The sequence below is a fragment of the Anarhichas minor genome, unplaced genomic scaffold (assembly GCF_050575085.1).
Source record: "Anarhichas minor isolate MPS153535 unplaced genomic scaffold, ASM5057508v1 ptg000074l, whole genome shotgun sequence".
Taxonomy (NCBI): Eukaryota; Metazoa; Chordata; class Actinopteri; order Perciformes; family Anarhichadidae; genus Anarhichas; species Anarhichas minor.
The window spans coordinates 7,136,642-7,155,327 of record NW_027466520.1 but is presented as its reverse complement, the minus strand read 5'-3'; the positions used below and the strand labels follow the sequence as shown (position 1 = coordinate 7,155,327).

The 18,686-nt window shown below is 40.0% G+C and overlaps 4 protein-coding genes across 4 annotated transcripts; all 4 read left to right on the top strand.

Moving 5' to 3' along the window:
• Positions 1–1,174: 1,174 nt before the first annotated feature.
• Positions 1,175–2,171, top strand: nanos2 (nanos homolog 2). The gene has a single exon (XM_076080823.1). It carries the CDS (start codon positions 1,404–1,406, stop codon positions 1,908–1,910), a length of 507 nt encoding a protein of 168 aa, XP_075936938.1. The 5' UTR covers positions 1,175–1,403; the 3' UTR covers positions 1,911–2,171.
• A 1,174-nt stretch (positions 2,172–3,345) lies between these two features.
• On the top strand, positions 3,346–5,117 carry LOC142937794 (uncharacterized). The gene is made up of 6 exons (XM_076080882.1): positions 3,346–3,445; positions 3,620–3,764; positions 3,864–3,977; positions 4,442–4,586; positions 4,726–4,874; positions 4,970–5,117. Exons 1-6 carry the CDS (start codon positions 3,346–3,348, stop codon positions 5,115–5,117), a joined length of 801 nt encoding a protein of 266 aa, XP_075936997.1.
• A 210-nt stretch (positions 5,118–5,327) lies between these two features.
• Positions 5,328–8,455, top strand: LOC142937793 (uncharacterized). Its single transcript, XM_076080881.1, has 8 exons — positions 5,328–5,407; positions 6,719–6,837; positions 6,985–7,129; positions 7,339–7,452; positions 7,564–7,708; positions 7,831–7,979; positions 8,079–8,218; positions 8,304–8,455. The coding sequence occupies exons 1-8, from the start codon at positions 5,328–5,330 to the stop codon at positions 8,453–8,455; spliced, it is 1,044 nt and encodes a 347-aa protein (XP_075936996.1).
• Positions 8,456–9,466: 1,011 nt separating this feature from the next.
• Positions 9,467–17,118, top strand: LOC142937561 (uncharacterized). Its single transcript, XM_076080547.1, has 17 exons — positions 9,467–9,791; positions 10,203–10,246; positions 10,639–10,703; positions 10,797–10,942; positions 11,227–11,284; positions 11,393–11,597; positions 11,755–11,844; positions 12,081–12,143; positions 12,623–12,790; positions 12,917–13,659; positions 14,190–14,693; positions 14,880–15,495; positions 15,582–15,652; positions 15,998–16,138; positions 16,263–16,423; positions 16,506–16,596; positions 16,701–17,118. Exons 1-17 carry the CDS (start codon positions 9,768–9,770, stop codon positions 16,781–16,783), a joined length of 3,273 nt encoding a protein of 1,090 aa, XP_075936662.1. The 5' UTR covers positions 9,467–9,767; the 3' UTR covers positions 16,784–17,118.
• The last annotated feature ends 1,568 nt before the right edge of the window (positions 17,119–18,686 follow it).

The window sequence follows — 18,686 nt, the reverse complement described above, 5'->3', positions numbered from 1 at the left end:
ATGCATCCGTCGGCCCCTCAGTTGTACGAACAAGCAGGCTAAGTGCAGTGCAGGTGTTGTGAAAGTTGCATGAACCTTTAAGAATGATACAGTTTTGAAGTGCGCCAGACACGCGCCGGCGCCAGCGCTCATCAGGTGGAGGCGTGGCTGTGTCTCTACTCGAGACAATAACAACACACATCATGTGGCAGACGCTGACATGAACACAACCAGCAGCAACACACACTATAGGAGAGATGCACACACGCACACAACCAGCAGCGGTGATAAACACACACAACAAGCATCATAATAATCATTAATCCCCACTTTTTTCATTACCATCATTGCATGCTAATCTTAAAATAAATGTACAAACATATTCACTACGACACACTATAGATATATGTTAAGAATAACGTAAAACCCATAGGTAGAACAGGAAGAAAAGTAATGTAACAACAATATTATTAATGATAATTATCATATCATCTTCCCCACTTGTTCCCGGTGAAGAGATATAGGTTATGAGGAGATGATAAAAGAGCAAAGCAAAAACACAAAGGAATATAAGCACACAAAATCATCAGATAAATAGGCAATTCATTTCCATTGAAATGTCCTACATAAAAGCTACAGTTTCTTTCTTGTATTTAACATGTTCATCTTGTTCATTATTATTATTAGTAATATTATTGTTGTTATTGTTATTATTATCAGTTGTATTTCTGCATACTTTAAGTTAGGCCTATACACTTGAATTCACGTACAATATATTTATATTTGACGATGTGCGTGTGTGTGTGTGTGTGGAGGATAAGATCAGATTTTTGCAGGTGACTATTTGACCCTGACAATCAGGGTCAAATAATCCATTAACTCTGTCTGACCCTTTAGCACTTCAGCACAACAGGTGCACTATCTACACAATTTGGAAAGCCGTTTGACCGTTACCCCCCACCCCCCCCCCCCCCCCCCCCCCCCCATCATAAAACCACGATGTCACCTATGTCATAAGAGACTTGAGACCTGATATGAACCATATGTATACATTCATACTCAAATCTCAATGCAATGCAATATTGTGTTGTTGTCACTCCTCTGTGTGTTCGTGTTTGTCTGTCTGTTTAAATAAAACAATTAAATCTGCTTCGGTTCTTTTTTCTGATAACTTTCTATCTGGGTCGTAATAAGGCGTCATGACAAGCATACAACCTAAGTGTACATGTTTCTGAGATGAAAGAAAACCCTCGAAACTGCACAACAGTTGTTGTTTTTCTTCTCCTCCAGACACCTGTCATCAATCTGTCTACAGACTATTGAATCCAAACATTGTTGCACTTTAAAGCCCCTCACGTCTACAAATAGGAGACTCTCCAACAGACGCACAAACAACTGCAAATATTTTTTTTTTTCTTCAAAAAATGACAACAATGCAAAGACAGGTCGTGGTCCAGAGCTCGCTCCTCTCTGCTGGGGACTGCTTCGACATGTGGCATGACTACATGAATCTGGGCAGACTGCTGGAGAGGCTGTGCGACAATCGCAAGGGGGGCCACGGAGACCCCGAGGACCCAAAGAAAGAAGCTGAAGAACCGGCAGCTTGGAGCCACATCCAAACCTCTCGGCAGGAGAGCTGCAGAAACTCAATAGAGACTAGTTCGGTCAGCAGCCTCTCCGGTCTCTCGGACACCAGCTGCAACGGGACTTCCTCGGGCTACTGTCGCTTCTGCAAGCAGAACGGGGAGTCTGCGAGGGTGTACCGGTCTCACAGGCTGAAATCGGACGACGGGAAAGTCCTCTGCCCCATCCTCTGGAACTACACCTGTCCCATCTGTGAAGCCACCGGGGACCACGCTCACACACGCCGGTACTGTCCGCAGGCACGGCGGGAAGAGGCTCCGAGGACGCTGCCGGGGTCCAGGTTCTAGGGCACTGATGGAACTGAAAAGACTGTAAATAATTACCAAAACATGTTTTGGCCATGCGTTCATGTGTGTATAGACTGTTGTGGGTTCCCAAAGTAGTTTGAAGTGAAATGTTTCATGTTTGACGTTGTGTGTTTTTTTTTGCATTGATATGCATCATTCTGCTGCAGACAGTCTGCTCTGCTGTGGGGAGCCTAGTTAGTCAACACCAAACTTTTCCAATGTTAAAATGTTATCAAACAGTGAAAAACTCAAGTGACAATAACCGACATGTTGTGTACATTATCAAGAATAAAAATGGGAAAAGTTAGTGCTCTCTTGTTGTTTGCTTTGAAGGGTCAACACAGGAAACTGGTTCTTCAGCTTGACAGGTTGTTGAAATATATGGATGAGAGAGAAACTATATATTTTCAAATCTAAATGTGCAAATACTAAATTAAATTAGTGAAGTCAATTTAAGTAATTCAGGTAAGATGTAATTCAGTTAGATAACTTTTCTAATAGCAAAATCAAGTCATCATTTCATAACTCGCTCACTCATAATCATAAAAGAACAAACTCTGGTCCCACCTGCTGCTTTGACGAGGCGATAAATCGCTGTTACTAAACAGGTGAACGATGACCCCTTGGAGAGAGAGTTAAATCATAGATCTTATATTCTTTGATTATTATATCTGGTACTTTAAGATGAATTTAAATGTTGTGGCTGAGTAAAGAGTATAGGTTATTTCACCTTTTATATTTACTGTTGGTTTAGTTCAACAATAACAATGTAGAATATTCTACTGAATGAGGTCGTCGTGGGTTTTTGTTTGTAAACAAGTAAAAATACATTATTTCCCTCTGAGAAATACTAAGGTAAAGTACAAGTACTTCATAATGTCACTTAAATACACACTTGAGGATAATTAATACTTTCCCCTATTGAAAATATACAAAAAGTATTTCATTATAAGAGGTCCCTTCCATGATACAGTCTCTTCATAAAAGAGCACCTGGGTGAAATAGACCTGTTACCAAACATGACTCTTGGCACAAAGTTCAGTTATGAAACAGAATCATATCATAGGCCCGATTTTTTTTTTATCATCTCTTTGATTCATCATTTGAAAACAAAGGACACAAGGAGAAAGTCTGCTAACACTGACTACATAAGTGTCAAACAGGTACATGTGCACACAGGTTATAAAACCCTGGCTGTTGTACAACCAGCTCCTTTTCACGCTAACAAAAGCCACTCTTTGACAGCAGTCTTTGTGTTCCACCTGGTTTCCCCCGAGAAAGCACATTAGACGGTAAGTCAAAAGCTTCTTCATCCAGCTGATTTTAAGAATGAATTATCAACACATTGTTCAAAGCTGCTGAACAAACTTGTTGTCTTTTACTTTATGCTGTGTTTTAATTCATGATACTGGTGTTTTTAGATCACTTTCCCACGATGTCAAAACACAACATTAGCCGGCTGATTGCCATAGTGCTGGCATTGATCTTCTTCATCATCACTATGGTGTTCAGTGCTCTGGCAGCGGCGGGAACATGTAAGTTTTAATGCTCTACTTATATGCATTGTTTTGTGATTTGATATTTAGTCATTTAATATAAAATTGAAGAAGTAATGATGCATCCTTTGACATTTCAAGCGTGTCAAAATAACTTTTATAATAGCCTTGTATCTGTTATATAATGTATCTTTTTTAATTTGTGTCCCACAGATCCATTTTTGTCGAGCACCGCTAACATTTCAAATGAGTTTGTAACCGAGATCACACCAGCAGGATGGACCTTTGCCATCTGGTCCATCATTTACATCTTTCTGGCTTTAGTGTTGGTGTACGTCCTCTCCGGCATCTGTAGAAAGTAAGAATTAGCCTAAATGTATTTTTTCCCCCCGGTTATCTTTGTGTCCTATGTGGTGTGACGTAAACATTTACCACTCTGTACTTTGTCTTTCTTTAGGAATGCATACGGTTACGTCTACTGCAGCCCGGCTGTCTTGCCACATGGATTTTTTGTGGTCTGGTGCTTGAATCTTGCCCTCAATACTGCATGGTTGTTCCTGTGGGACAGAAAGTAAGATGGGACCTTTTCTTTATTTAATTCAATTCATAGTCTTGAGAAATAAAAATAATTTGAAGCACATTCTTTACTGAAAAATGTTAATTGCTGTTCACGCTCAAAGGCATGTTCGAGCCTTATGCTGTCATAATCTGGAGAAGTGGAAATATCAGTTTTAAAGTGCCGATGTGCTTATGAGCTTTTGTCTGTGCTAATGGGCTTGGGTCTGTGCTCATGCATTCCTTTGTATGTTTGTCATCAAGCTGCCATCAAGCATTAGCCTGTGTGGCTAAATCTGGCACGTTAACACGAGGAACTCCCCATTGTCCCTTCTTAAATAAAACAAAACATAAACATCCCAGTTTTTTTTTTTTTTTATGCCCTAAAGATTATGAGGCCCTAAGAGACAAATTTGTGATGTGTGCAGACATAATCACTGCGATAAAATAAATCGATTGTATTTTTTTTAATCCCTAAAGGTCGATGGCTGCTGCGCTGGCTTTCCTCATCATGATTTCCTTGACTAACTACACCATGATATTCTTCTCCTGCTATGGACTCCACAACTATGGAGCCTGGCTCAGCAAGTACCACAAAGTAGACCTGTGGCTTCAGCGTGTGTTGGTCAGTACTGCATGGCGGCTCAATTGCAAGCTTATGTTTACCTGTTTACCTGTTTACCTGTTTACCTGCGGCAGCATCTTCTGTGTCAACTCTGCACGTGTCTCTGCAGCTAAGTCTTTTTATATTGTCTCTACTACAGGTTCAGAATGGTATTGCCATATATGCGACATGGACAACCATTGCAACCCTCGTCAACCTGGCCATCGTGCTGACTTATGATGCAAACATGTCCCCGACGGACGCCGCCACCGTCTCACTCTCGGTTTTGACTGTAGTGCTGGTTGTGTGGTACGTGCAAAGTAGAAAACTTAGCATTATTTTTCATAAGTTCATAAAAGAAAAACAACTGCATGTCTGGAGCAAATGTGTTGTATTTCACGCAGGTTTTACCTAGAAAACTTTGTCCTCGACCAACACGTGCGGTACATTGTGACCTTTTACCCCTTTGTGATCTGGGCGGTGACGGGGGTGTTCACGAAAAACAATGATGCTGCAAATCCTAGTCGCAATAACATCTTCACTAGTGAGTAACTTTTACAAACATCTTAATCAATCTCAATTACATCCCCTGTATGTTTTATGTATTTAAACATTCAACATTGCATAACCTGTTATTGATTTTTTTTTTAACATACATAAAGGAATCAAACCCGACTGCAGGGGACAGACAGTATGCACACTAATGCTTCCCTCTGATATTTTCTTTCCACTACAGCTGTACTCTTGGCCGCAGCCTGTACCATGTGTGCTGCACGGGCAGTGTTGGTCACCTGGAGGCACATCAAAAAGCCATTTTACGAAGATCTCAGCACAGACAGCATGTCTCCGATGGAGATCGCTGAAGATGAACAAGGCCAACATGAAGAAAACCTAAGTAAGAAAGGATCATTCATGATAGTTTATAACCGCTGCATGTGTAACTGTTTTATCTTTCTATGTAATTGTACTGTGCATACCTGGATAAGAAGTAAAGTTTTTACGTTCTACACATCCTACTTCTTCCTCTCTGTTTTGCTCATTTGAATCATTACATTTGTCTCCTCATTCAATTTTACTTGCCAGACTAAATAATCAAAGTCTTCATTGAACTCCTCTAAAACACGAGCATGTTCTCATATAAGTGTAGCTATATACTGAATGGCTTTCTGTTGAAGTAGATCAGACTGAAAACACGTGAATCAGAACATATAGGAAGTAAGTTTATTAATATGGAAATATGATTGAAAACAACATAAATATAAATGCTAAAAACACAAAGCCAAGCTCAAATGCCACTGCATATAAAGTGTGCAAACTGCTGGTTTTCTGTGACAAAACAACAGAACAAGAACACCCAACAATTGGCCTTCTGGCTGGATTCCAGGGGTCGTTATCAGTATATATTGAGTCGTTAAGTTTATGATGCTTATTCTACTACTGCTCTTTGTCTAATTTCAAGCTCTGCCAGATATATTCAATCTCATCTAAAAACAAAGCTTGATCTTTAGACTTTCATATCCCTGTGACAGAAATGTATATAAGATAAGAGATGCACGTGATGGTTGTAAACCTCTTACTTACACAACGAGCTATTCTATAAAAGAGGCAGTCCCTGTTACTCTCTTCACACTCTGCACACTTACTCTGGTTCTTGACGAGAGGGCCAAAGAAAGGGATGTTTTGTTTGACGTTATTGAGTCTTTATCATGTGGGCACTCTTTTTGTTTTGCTGACAACATTTTATTACTTGATTTTCAGTCTATTACACTCCTTGAAATTTGATTTTTTTTTCAAAAACTGTTTTCTTGACAGACTCGTTTTTTTATGGTGGCAACCTTCAAAAACTGGTGATTTATGAGAACGATAAAACTTGACGTAATTGTTTGAATGACCTCTGAATAAGGTGAGTGATTAGTATCATTTGCAAGGTCAGAGGTCAGGTTCAAATGCAGGTTATCATGGATGAACTCAGAAGGGATTACAGATCTTCTTCAAAGACAGATTTCTTTGAGCAAACACTATTTCCTCATTCAGTATAAAATAATTCAATGTACTAAATGTACCAAAGATTTAATCTGTAAATGAAACCCTCTCTATACATCCATTGGTATTCTTTCATTCTTCATTTGTTTCTACTTTTGAATCATTTTCAGTTATCACAGTAGACCACAATGGGAAAACATAAATCCTGGACGTCTTGCCGCAATAGTGGTGTCTGTTGTCGGCTATGCAATAAGTTTGGTGTTCAATGGGCTGTCTGTAGTTGGAATTGGTAAGTCAAAGCTTTGTTAACATCGTTTTAATTTAACTTTCAGATTGTGAATGGGCCTTGTAAAGGTTTTAGAGAAATCACAAATATCAGTTTAACATGTTACACTCCTCTCCTTTCTCACTTGTTATTTGCTTTTCCTCCCTAAAGGTCCTTATGGTACCACCACAGCCAATGTGTCTGCAGTGTTTAACACCCAGATCACACCTTCAGGTTGGACTTTTAACATCTGGAGCGTTATCTACGTCTGGCTGACAGCCATGATTATCTACATCGTCGCAGGACTTTGCAGAAAGTTCGGGCCAACTTTTTTAATTCTCTTGTTTAGGATGTGCAAATCTTCACATATCTTTGTATATCTCTTTGTTTATTAGGATACCAGATATGTGACACATTTAGGAAGTATCAGGAAAGAATAGTTGCCAAAATTGACAACCACTGTTCTGTGGACATTTTCGCCAACTTACAGACTGAAACATCAACTGTGGTTGTTTTTCCTTGTAGGAATGGTTATGGCTATGTTTACTGCAGCCCCGCAGTGTTGCCTTATGGATTCTTCGTTAGCTGGTGCCTCAATCTGTGTTTCAATGTTGCCTGGCTGATTGTTTGGGACCAAGGGTAAGAGTCTCCAAAGGCTCCTTTGATTATTGTTTGTAAATTTAGCAACCTAATTTAAACTGTGTTATTTCATTTCATAATTAAATGTGTTTTTCTGCTGTCTCACTTAAGAGTGATGATCGCTGCACTGGTTTTTCTCTTCCTGGTCATCTGCACAAACTACTCCATGATATGCTTCACCTGCCATGGACTTCATCTTTATGGAGCCTGGCTGAAGAAATACCACAAGGCAGACCTGTGGCTCCTCCGTGTGCTGGTTAGTATGACAAATATGCAGCATTTGGATCTCATGTAGTTAAAATATTGTGGTTTAAGTGTATGATGTGTGAGCACAGTTAAGCGTAACTAAAAAAAAACTCTATAATACTTAATTTGCAGGTGCAGAATGGTGTGATGATATACACAACATGGACAACCATTGCTACACTAATCAACCTGAGCATTGTACTGACTTATGATGTAAAGATGTCCCCAGCGGATGCTGCAACCATCTCGTACTCTGTTTTGGCTGTCGTGCTGCTCGTGTGGTGATTGCTCTTTGCTTGGAAAATACTTATGAGAGAAGCACTGCGCAAAATCATCAGTGAGATTCTGAAGCAAGCGTGTTTGTGCTGCGTGTGTCACAGGTTTGTTTTGGAAAACTTCGTCCTTGACAAACACGTGCGGTACATCCTCATCATCTACCCGGTTGTGATCTGGGCGCTGTGCGGAAACCTGGACAAGAACTATGATGCTAAATCGCCCAGCCGTAATGGCATCTTCATTGGTTAGACACTGGAGAGAACTCCACCTTAATAATATGTGACAAACATCTGTTGAAAAGTTGTACTAACTGGATTGTCTTCTCTTAGTTGTGCTGCTGGCTGTAGCCTCTGTGCTGTTTGTCATTCGGATTGTTTTGGTGGTTTGGAGACACATCAGACAGCCGCTCTACATAGACGTCAGACCCGGAGCCATGGAACCAACGGAGATTGCTGAAAAGCAGAAAAAGATATTTCGCTAAACATTGTCAGTTTATGTCAGGTAGATAAGAGTTGTGCCAAAGTTTGGAATTACATTGTTGATAATTATGAGAACAAATGTTGTATTTAAAAAATGTTGATAAATGTTGTAAAATTCTGATTGCATACAGTATAATATAAAATACACTTTTCGACTTTGGCTGACTGATCTTTGAACCTTTTATGGCTCTTTTCTAACATATTGATTGCTAACTCATTAGGCTCTGATAAGGAAACTATTATAACACTACACAAACGGCACAAAACTGCAATCATCCACCTTACAGTATAGACCCTTGTTATATAAATTTCACATCATTTTTCAATAGCCTATTTATGCCAATTAATATGCCAATGCTAATTATAGTTTTCTCATTTTGACATATTTACCTGGAATAAAGTATGTGATGTATCATGTGTAATATCAACAGTTTTAATAATTCAGCAGTGTGGGTTCTTTTATCATAATGTGGAAGATGAACAAGAATATCACAAGAGCTTAACATCACAGACATTATCAAATATAATTAGAAGTTACCGTTATCCTCTATTATCTTTAGGGTTAAATCATTTTTCAAAATATAAATTACAGAGTCATACATTTTGTCATATCATTGTTGGACATCTCCTCAAGGGATTAGCCGTTGACATGACATGAAATCAATCTTTGACTAGATTTAACAATGACCAACCTGTAGGGGGCAGCAACGTAAAGCACCAGCTGTAGGTTCAGTCTGCCGGAAAATACAATGTAGAAGAAGAAGGACATCCTGTGATGGGTTCGTTAAGCCCTGGGTATTGTTTTTAAGGCAGCAAGTATTAATCCACCAGCAACAAACTCTATTCACTGACAGATAGTTCACATTATTTTAGACTTTTACGATAGTCAAGTTCCTTTTATAGCTCCAAAGCACAGACAGCAGATTGGAATTTAACAGTAACATAAATCGCAAAGTGCTGCCTGAGAGGCCTGACTCAGGGCATTAATTACACATTTTCAGAGTGCGCGGGTTAATTACAAATTGTCAACAGCGCCATTGTTTTGCTAACACTAACGTTGGTTATCAAATGGGCGACATAGCGGGCTCTCCAGCGTTTGCATGATGATATATTTTCAGTCGTAGCTTGATTTTTAGAGAGTGGATTCAAACAAACACCCCGGGACCTAACCTTAACGCTAATCGAGTTGAAGCAGTTATTGAAAACATAATGATAGCTAGCTAAGCTAAGCTAACCTAACCGTTAGCATAACTTAGGTTTTACTGTCGCAAACAGTCATTAAAAGATAGACTTAGCTAGCGTTACTTAACTTAAATGGAGACAAAGTACCCTACCTTGGTAAGTCCAGGTCTTTTTGTGTTTCTATATTCTGTTGAGGAAGGAAGGCTGAACAAACATGTAACTTTAATGACAACTAAGGGACGAACTGTAACGTTACACTCAGTACAAACAACGTTATGGTAACCGTTAGCTAACGTTAGTTAAAGTCAATGCAACAGCCATGAATTTTAAGTTACGTTAGTTAACGTAATTCTGAACTTCATGAATCTTATAGTTGATGGTTAATGAGTGTGTTTTCTAATATTGTGTCCACTCTATGTAGCGTAGTTATAAGCACAATGGCTGTTGATATTAGGTGATATTAAGGTATGTTGTTAGCTGGTAACATAATCTTTTTCCTTCTAATTTACAAAGTAAATTTATTACAATAGTTGCTGGTAACCTTCTCTATATCTTTTCTGTTCACAGAGGAGACCAAAGAGGAAACTCTGCTATCTCACAAACAAGGAAAGGTATGTTTGAAAAGTATTTATGAGCTCTGTGTTTATATTATTCTGTGAGTGAGCTTTTTATTTTTTTATAAGCCTGAAACAAGAGAGCTGAAACTTTATGCATTGGTTGTATTTTATGTTATGCATCTTTAATGGAATAATTATAAATAGGAGATTATAGTTTCATATATATATTTATATATCGAGTGTATTTAAACATTCATTACTTTTCCTGGGTGTAATCTCACAAATCACCATTTATCACAAATAATGTATATGTTCATGTCGTATGTCTTTCTCTTACATCTGCCTTTTTTGGTGTATTGTCGATTGAATGGTATTGAGTGATTTAGCAGTTGTATGGGAATGTTGCTCTTTCAGCTATCATATTAATTTAACCTTTTTGTTTTCAGTCCATCGAAACAATGGACAGGAACACTGACATTGGGAGACATCGATAAGATGTTTGATGACTTGGGTGAGTTGAATGTGTATTTGTTTAATTTTGAATATTTTGCAGTTTTTTTTGCATTTTCATTTATGTCAACCTATACCTATCTGTTATTTTCAGATCCACCCTCACATGTTACTGATGACCCGTTAACCCCATCTGCTCTGCTCCAGACCTTTGACATTGAGTCAAACCAGTGTGAGAGAGAGGCTTCACCAGTCCCACAGGAAGGACTTCTAACAGAACAACTTCCAAGAGGCCAAATGGTAATGAACAGTCAGCAATCTACAGTCACTGATAAGCAGCTGCTGTTATGTCATCACACAGGAAAAGGCTGATGAGCCAGTAATTAAACCACTTTTTTTCCCCCGCAATGCTGCAGCTTCGTTAGTAAAACAGAGCTCTTCCACTTTCTGATTATGTGCCTGTTTATAGACTCAGCCGCTCTTGTATATCTGTTCATGGGCTTTGTATACCTTTCTTGAATTAGACAAGATTTGATGCCCTTAGGTGTGCTCAGTGTTTAAATGTTTGTTTTGTAATTCTTTAGAATCCTAAAGTAGACGCACTGCATCCTGCATTGTCACCCAGTCCTAAACTAGACATTGGTAAGAGATTTAAACCCAGATTTGGTTTTCCAAAATCACACGTATTAAATGTTTAGACTTTTGTAGAAATGTTCATCTTGTTAAAGGATGATACTTTTTCTGTTGCAGATTTGGACATCCCATTCAAAGCACATATGCCAGTGAAGATGTCCAGCCCTATTGAAGTGAATGTGGTTGTTGAAGAGCTGGACAATAAGAAGGACCAAGTTGTTTCCCCAATTCTCTTCGCCTGTGAAGATGAAGGAAAAGAAGAGGCAAAGACGGAGCCTCTGCTCATCCAGGATCCACAGCGCAATGGGCACGGCACAGAGGAGTAAGCGGTTATTAATGCATTTCATGTAGAAAATAAGTTGTTTGTACGGAGTGTAGGATTCTAGTGTCAACATTAATATTTACGAACACCCAGATCCAGTGTGTTTTCACTCGTTAATTTACAGAACATTTCTTTCATCAACTGTCTTTTCCTCTAGAAATGACTCTGAGTGGGAGTCTCCTCCAAGCAAGGTCGTTTTCAGCAAACCCAAGATGTCCAGTCACCAAAAGAAGGTGGAGGCATCCTGGTAAGGGCCTTTTTTAAGTCTCATGATGATCAGTTTGCTGCAAGCACTCAAACGCTCCATCAGTACTTGATGGATTGCAGTATACAATTCACACGTGACCATTGCATTATAAAGGCTCCATTTTGTGTTGTGATGATGATGGGTCTTTAATTGTCTGGTATCTGCGTGCATTATTTGGATGTTTGCCTTTCGGGATTTTGCACTTATGTGATGTGAATATAATTTCTTTCCTGCAGCAAAGAAAAAACGCCCAAGAAACCCCAAACACCTGAGTTGGAGGTCAAAATACAAACACCACGGTAAGAAGAGATATGGTTATGTGTGTAGTTATAGTCATGTTTGGGCTTTCACTCGATCTAATGACCGAACAATAGTGGATGTTTGAAGCCAATATGGATATCATCATTTATTAATTGCTATCAAAATGTAGCATTTGTGTACAATGTGCTGATTGTTATTCAAGTTTCAAAGAGTTGTTACAAAGATATTAACTGTGGCACAATATTTACAATTTGTACAATACACTACATATGATATGATGTATAGTATAACATAACTAAACTAGAAATAACATTAATATTAATAGCTATAAATTGAAATGACAACAAAAAGTGATTAATCAAGTCATAAAAAAGTGTCAGATATGCAGGTGCAGCCCAAGTAGCTGATAATAAAAATGTATAACAGCAAAAACTCTGACAATGTTTTACTGCAGCAGCACAGCAAATTTTATTTAACAGAAAAACTCAATTCAGTCATTTTTCTTATTTTTTTCCAGGCAAGAAAACGCAGAGTCAGCAGTGAGACAGGAGCCTGAACTCACAGCTCCTAAGAAGAAATCAGAAAATGTCCACAGCCAGCCATCGGGGGAGTCGACCGGTGTGGCAAAGGACATCGCTTCCTTTCTCCAGAAGCTTAGAGATGCCGGACAGCCCAAACCCGCATGGTGAGTAGAGATAGGAGTCGCTACGGTGCTTTCCTATTGAAAAATGGAAACCACCAAAATATGTTTACAAAGTAATGTCTCTTGTGTGTCAACGTAAAAACTCATTCTTAATTATACTTCCATTAGTTCCAGGAAGTCTCTGACACCGGTGAAAGTAGCCGCTCCTCCTGAACCTCCTGAGCCAGAGGAGGATTTCCTCATTCTGGAGGATGACAGACCTCTTTGGTTTTCTATCCCAAGTAGAACTGCCACCAGTAAAAAACCGAGACAGGGCAGAACCTCCAGCACTGACAAAGACAGCTCAACAGACAAGGAGACTGCACAAAAACAGCAGGAATCTGAACAGGCAAAGGACAAACTGGGAAGTCAGACTGTCAATCAGAAAACAAGGAAGACGAAAGGGGGAGAGAAGAAGAATAAGGTGGCTGAGCCTGGAAGTGATGAGGAGGAATTGTCCAGTCCTGAGGATCTTCCTGCAGGCGACTTAATGGTAGAAGAGAAACCAAACAAAAAAAACCAACGACGACGAAGGAAGGTAACATCTTTAGACAGTGACAAGGAAGAAGAGCCACCGAAAGACGGAGCCAGCGGGGAAACGCATGAAGAAAAACCCGCTCACGCAACAGAAAAGAAAGTGCCGAAGTCTTCTGACACGAAGAGGCCGAAGTCTTCTGACACGAAGAGGCCGAAGTCTTTAAAAGATGGGAATGAAAAGGCAAAGACGAGCAGGGCGAAGTCGTTGAAGGGGGGCAGAAAAGGGACGCAAGGATCTGATGCCGCAAAGCAGACGATGAGCGACGAGGCGGAGAGGGAACGAAGCCGGAGCAGCGAGGAGCATTCAGACGCCGAAGACCTCGGTTCTCTTCCAGGTAAGACCCCCCCGACTGTTGAAATCTTTCTTTATGTTGACATTTAATCTTTCTGCTCGGTATCATCGGTTAATGTAAATGTTTCTAGAGGTTTATGCTGCTCTTATAGCCCCCAAATGTTGACAGAGATCAATATTTACTTATATTTTAGGGAGTAACTGAATTTGTATATTCTGAATATTTGGTTTTTACATTTTAACTCTTAACAGCTGTGACACAAATCCAAAATCTAAATTATCACCAAAATTCTCTTTGATTAATTACCAGCAGTTTTTCATGGGTTGGCTTTACTTTTTTGGGGGATTTTTCTTTTTATCTAAAAGGTGCTAGTTTGAGTTACACACCAAACAACAACAATAAAAAACATTTTACATATAGAATATAATATAATACAATAATAAATAGTAGAGAAATATTTACAAATTAATTCAAATTCAAATTATTGGAGATGCAATGAGAAATGTAAAAATCATTTCAAGTATCTCATTGAACATCTGCACAGTATTTTATATATATGTTTCCCCCCACAGACAAAGAAATCCTGAATTCTGAAGCACAAACAGACAAACGCAGCAAAACACCAGCTGTGTCTGACGGGACTTCATCTGAAGACCATCAGATTCTTGGGAAAAGGAAAAAGAGACCGCCTGGACAGTGGTGGTCTGGCCAACAGATTATAGAGGAACCGAAGGCCACGGACGACCAGCCCACTCCCAAGAAGTCCAAGCAGCACAACCAAGAGCCCAGCGCAGCAGCACCGTCACCTGTAGAGACCAAGAAGGACCGAGTGTTAAAGAAAAGAAAGCAGATGCAGCCGGCACCGCCGTCCACTCAGAACACAAATAAAGCTAAAGGAAAGAAAACTAAACAGAACAAAAATACAACAAAAGACAGTCGACCTGATGAAGCATTTCAAGCGATTGAGGCCGAGCAGTATGAAGAGCAGCAGCAGCAGCAGGAGGACCAGGACCAGGACCTGGATGGACAGTCTAGCCCTCTGGTCCTCTCACGCAAAGACCACAGCCTTAACTCAGGTAAGGTCAACGGGGAAGGAAGTACTCAGATCCTCCAATAAAATACTCCACTACTAGTAAAACTGCTGTTTAATGCTACTTAAGTAAAAGTATTATCATCAATGTACTTTAAATCTGCTTTCAGTTTTGTTAACAAAAAGACGAACCAGTAAACGCTGTAACTTACTAAGATGTGATGTTTTTCAGGGGGTCGAGTATTTCAAAGAGTATACCACTGTGTCTCCAATGAAACACTGTCCATCACACCAGTGCCCGGCTCTCCCAGAGGGTGGAGCGGGCAGCTCAGGGCGGCAGAATCAGAGAAACGGAGGAGGAGGAAAGCGCCCGGCAACTGGTGGAAGGTTGATGACTTGTGTGAGGACGTGGAGAGCATCTCCTCGCAGCAGCCGGGGCCCAGACCTCGTACGGAAAGAAAAGAAGTGTCTAAGCAGAGCAGAATTCCTCGACTTCGGACTCCCACAAACGACAACATGGCGGTCTCATCAAAACCACGAAGGAGAGCTCCCGTGTCTCTTCTGGAAGTGAAGCCAACGTCGGCTCCAAAGACCGTGAAACGCTCTCTGGCGACATTTAAGGACATATTCACTTCAGTCTCAGAGACCCCGGTCAACAGGAGAGAAAGAGGCCAGAAGCACAGACGTAAAGTCGCTGCTCGTCCTGCTGAGGAAGTCACCGCTACCGTCTGTACGATATTCAGTGAAAACACTGATGGAGATATTCTCAGGGTGGAACCCGGGAGCCCACAGAACAGCCCCCCCAACAATGAGACGCCACAGGACAGCACCTGTCAGTCAGAGAACAGGTAAGAAAAAGTCATGCTGATCCTCTAAAGAACTCCTTGTTATTGTCTGTCACTGTTGTGTTTTATTTATGCATTTTCTTTGGCAGGTTAAAGATCCTCAGAAGTGGGCCGTCCTCCATAATTGAGCTGAAAGAGTACGAGGAGGATGAGAACTTGAGTATGTTTTTAACATTACCTAACGTCACCTAACCCAACTCAAAAACAGGGTTGCAACTCAGCAGTGGGAACAGCAGAACCCTGAATATAATGTTCATTTTCGACACAGAGAGAGAGATGCTCAGTCTTGAATAAATAAAATGAAAATGTCACATTTAAAAGTTGTTCTGAAATTGTGGGCAGCCAGACTGCACTATTTACACAGAGCCCTCTGTGGTGGGAGATATGTAGCTCATGTCTGCAGTTAAACAGCTCCATCTGGTGGTTTCATTGTTTGCCTTTTTCATTGTTTGCCATCCCTTTTTTTTATTGATTAACTTCTACTTTTCTCTTTACTTTGTTCCAGTTCTGGTGCCACCCAGCTTCCCCGCTGCTCTCTCCGCATCAGATCTGTGTGCTCCGCCTCTCAAACCGCTGGTCTTACAGCCGAAGGATAAAGCCAACCTGACCGAGTGGTTTAAGAGTCTCTGGTCTGTTCCTGTCGACAGTAAGAAAATATAATGTCTTTATAAAAAGCTGCTGTTGTCGATAACTTAAAGATGTACAACATAAGTAATTATTGTCCAGACCTGTCATTGAATATGTTTCTTTACTGTTTACTATCATTGCAGAAGGGGCTGAGGTCACTCCAGACCAGTTTGATTGGTACTTCTATCAAGGCAGAGCTATCGGCATCCTGGTGGATCTGAACTGTGCCTCCTTCTGTAACGGAAAGATCCTGCTGGGCTCCTACATGAAGAAGCCTCTGTGGGTGGATCACAGCGCCACAACAGTCAGTACATTTCTCATAGGATTTATGTTCTGCTCCCATAAGTGTTTTATCACTGTAATAATCTTTCATTGTGTATTTAAAGGTTTTTAACTTATTAACGAGCTCTGTGAGCGTAAGCATCGACGGCAAGGAATCCTGCTTTAATCCCGGACAATCCTTCATGGTGCCATGTGGTAAGAATATTATATCAATATTAGGACGGGATTAATATGTTTAATTATATTATGGTGACTTGCTTCTTCTCTGTTTTACTGATGTAACTGTTCTGCCCACACAGGACACGCTTACAACATCCAAAACGTCATGGCACAGCCTGCCGTTCTGTACTTCACCAGGATATTAGCAGAAAGCTCAGATTGAAGATGTTTCTGAGAAATGACCAAACACCCTGAATATGTAAAATAGAAAAAAGGACTGGGGATGTGTGCGCCATTATTTAAATTGATTTACTTTCTGTATTGAAATTTCACATGTAAATAGAAGAACTTTGGTAGTTTTTAATGAACGTATTTGATCCTTAGCTTTGCTTGTAATGATGCAATTCTGTTAAAAATGATTTGTAAATAAGGTTTTGTGCTTGTTGTTGCCATTTCCTATGATTTTTCATGTATCGTTTCCAGCCTCTGAGGGGCAGTGTACAGCTGTAGTCAAATACCACAACTGTAAAAAACGAAATAAAAACAATGAAATCTACAGTCAGATCTCTATATTCCAAGCATTGCAATGGTGTAGAGGGTTGAGGTAAAGTTTATTTAACTACTATATATCCTGTTGGGTAGTTTAATTTATAACCATACAACAGGATCATGTTTATGGGACTTTTCTTCTGTAAAGTCACTAATAACTCAAATACATGTAGTGGAGTAAAATAGTACAATAATTCTCTTTGAACTGTAGAGGAATAGAAGTACTACTGTAGTACAAGGTTGAACATAAACATCTGGATTACTCGAGGCTATCAACTCGTGGCTCTATTAGCTGCTACCAGGGTAACATGCTTGAGAAACTGGATCGTTTAGACACACTTTGCATTATTCAGAAGACATTTCTAGAAACTCTTTTAAGACTTCCGTTTCTGGATCAAAACACAGACTGCAGCCCACCAACGAGTTTTATCACGCAGCGGCTGGAATATTTCTTTAAACCAGAAGAATCTTTGAGGATTGTGTTGTCAAAGAACTCCTGGGTTCGATTGTTACCTCTGCTCTGTGACCCGAATGTGTTCTTATACCTCTAATGCTTTATTCACATGGAATCACACTGTGCCGTCTACCCAATTAAAAAAAATAAATGTGACTTCAGCTTTTTACGTGAGAGGCACAAACTGGGGCTTGCAGACGCTTGTGGTCAAGGTACAGTACACGTGCTTGGCCGTAGCATTCAGTTAGCACATAATGGACATGATGTTAATCTGTGGTTAACAGCGGTTTGTTTGTAATATTTTAGAACCAAGGCCACGGCTCAGAAACACTGATATTCCCAAACTAACACGGCACACGATTTCTGATGGTCACAAAGTCATACCATCTGTTATGTCATGAAACATTTACTGACCTACTTCATAAAGGCTGGATTATGTTATTTTATCCACCCCTAATACCACTGAATACTTCATGACACACTGATACCAGCATGCTTCTGAAACATTGGGATATTTGACTAAGTAGTTTAGCTGTTATAGGCTGTGTGATAATTGTGTAATGATGGTCCCTCTATTAAAACTGTTTAATCTATTTCTGCAGACTATAAAATGGACAAAAATACAACTAATCAGAATTCCAGGCTTGTATACAAAGCTGTGCCTGCAGAGAAGTGGAGGCTGCTTCCACCAACAGAGTCTAAACTGGGACGGCTTCCCCGGTCTTTATTTAGAAACCATTTTCTGTGACTAAATATGCTGCCTGTAACACATCGGTGCATTGAAATGTCTGGGATGCATCTTTTACTCATCTGAAAGACGAGCACGTGAATGTTTTTGTGGGATTTCGTGTTCAGACTGAACATTGTCAGATAAAGGTGTTGGATTATTTGGTTTGTTTTCGTGATATACTAGAGAAAGGCCACCTGCAGAGTAATGTGTCCTTTTACTGCAGCAGGACTGTAAAGGTTGCATCCTGATCGAGGACGCCCTCGGTTCAGGTGAGACAAAAGGAAACGGGAAGACAATGAATGAAGCAATAATTACACTTAATAAAGGACCAACTACAGTCACAGGGATTGGCTCTGCAAAGGTCTAATTAGGCACAATTAGTGGTTTTGAGTT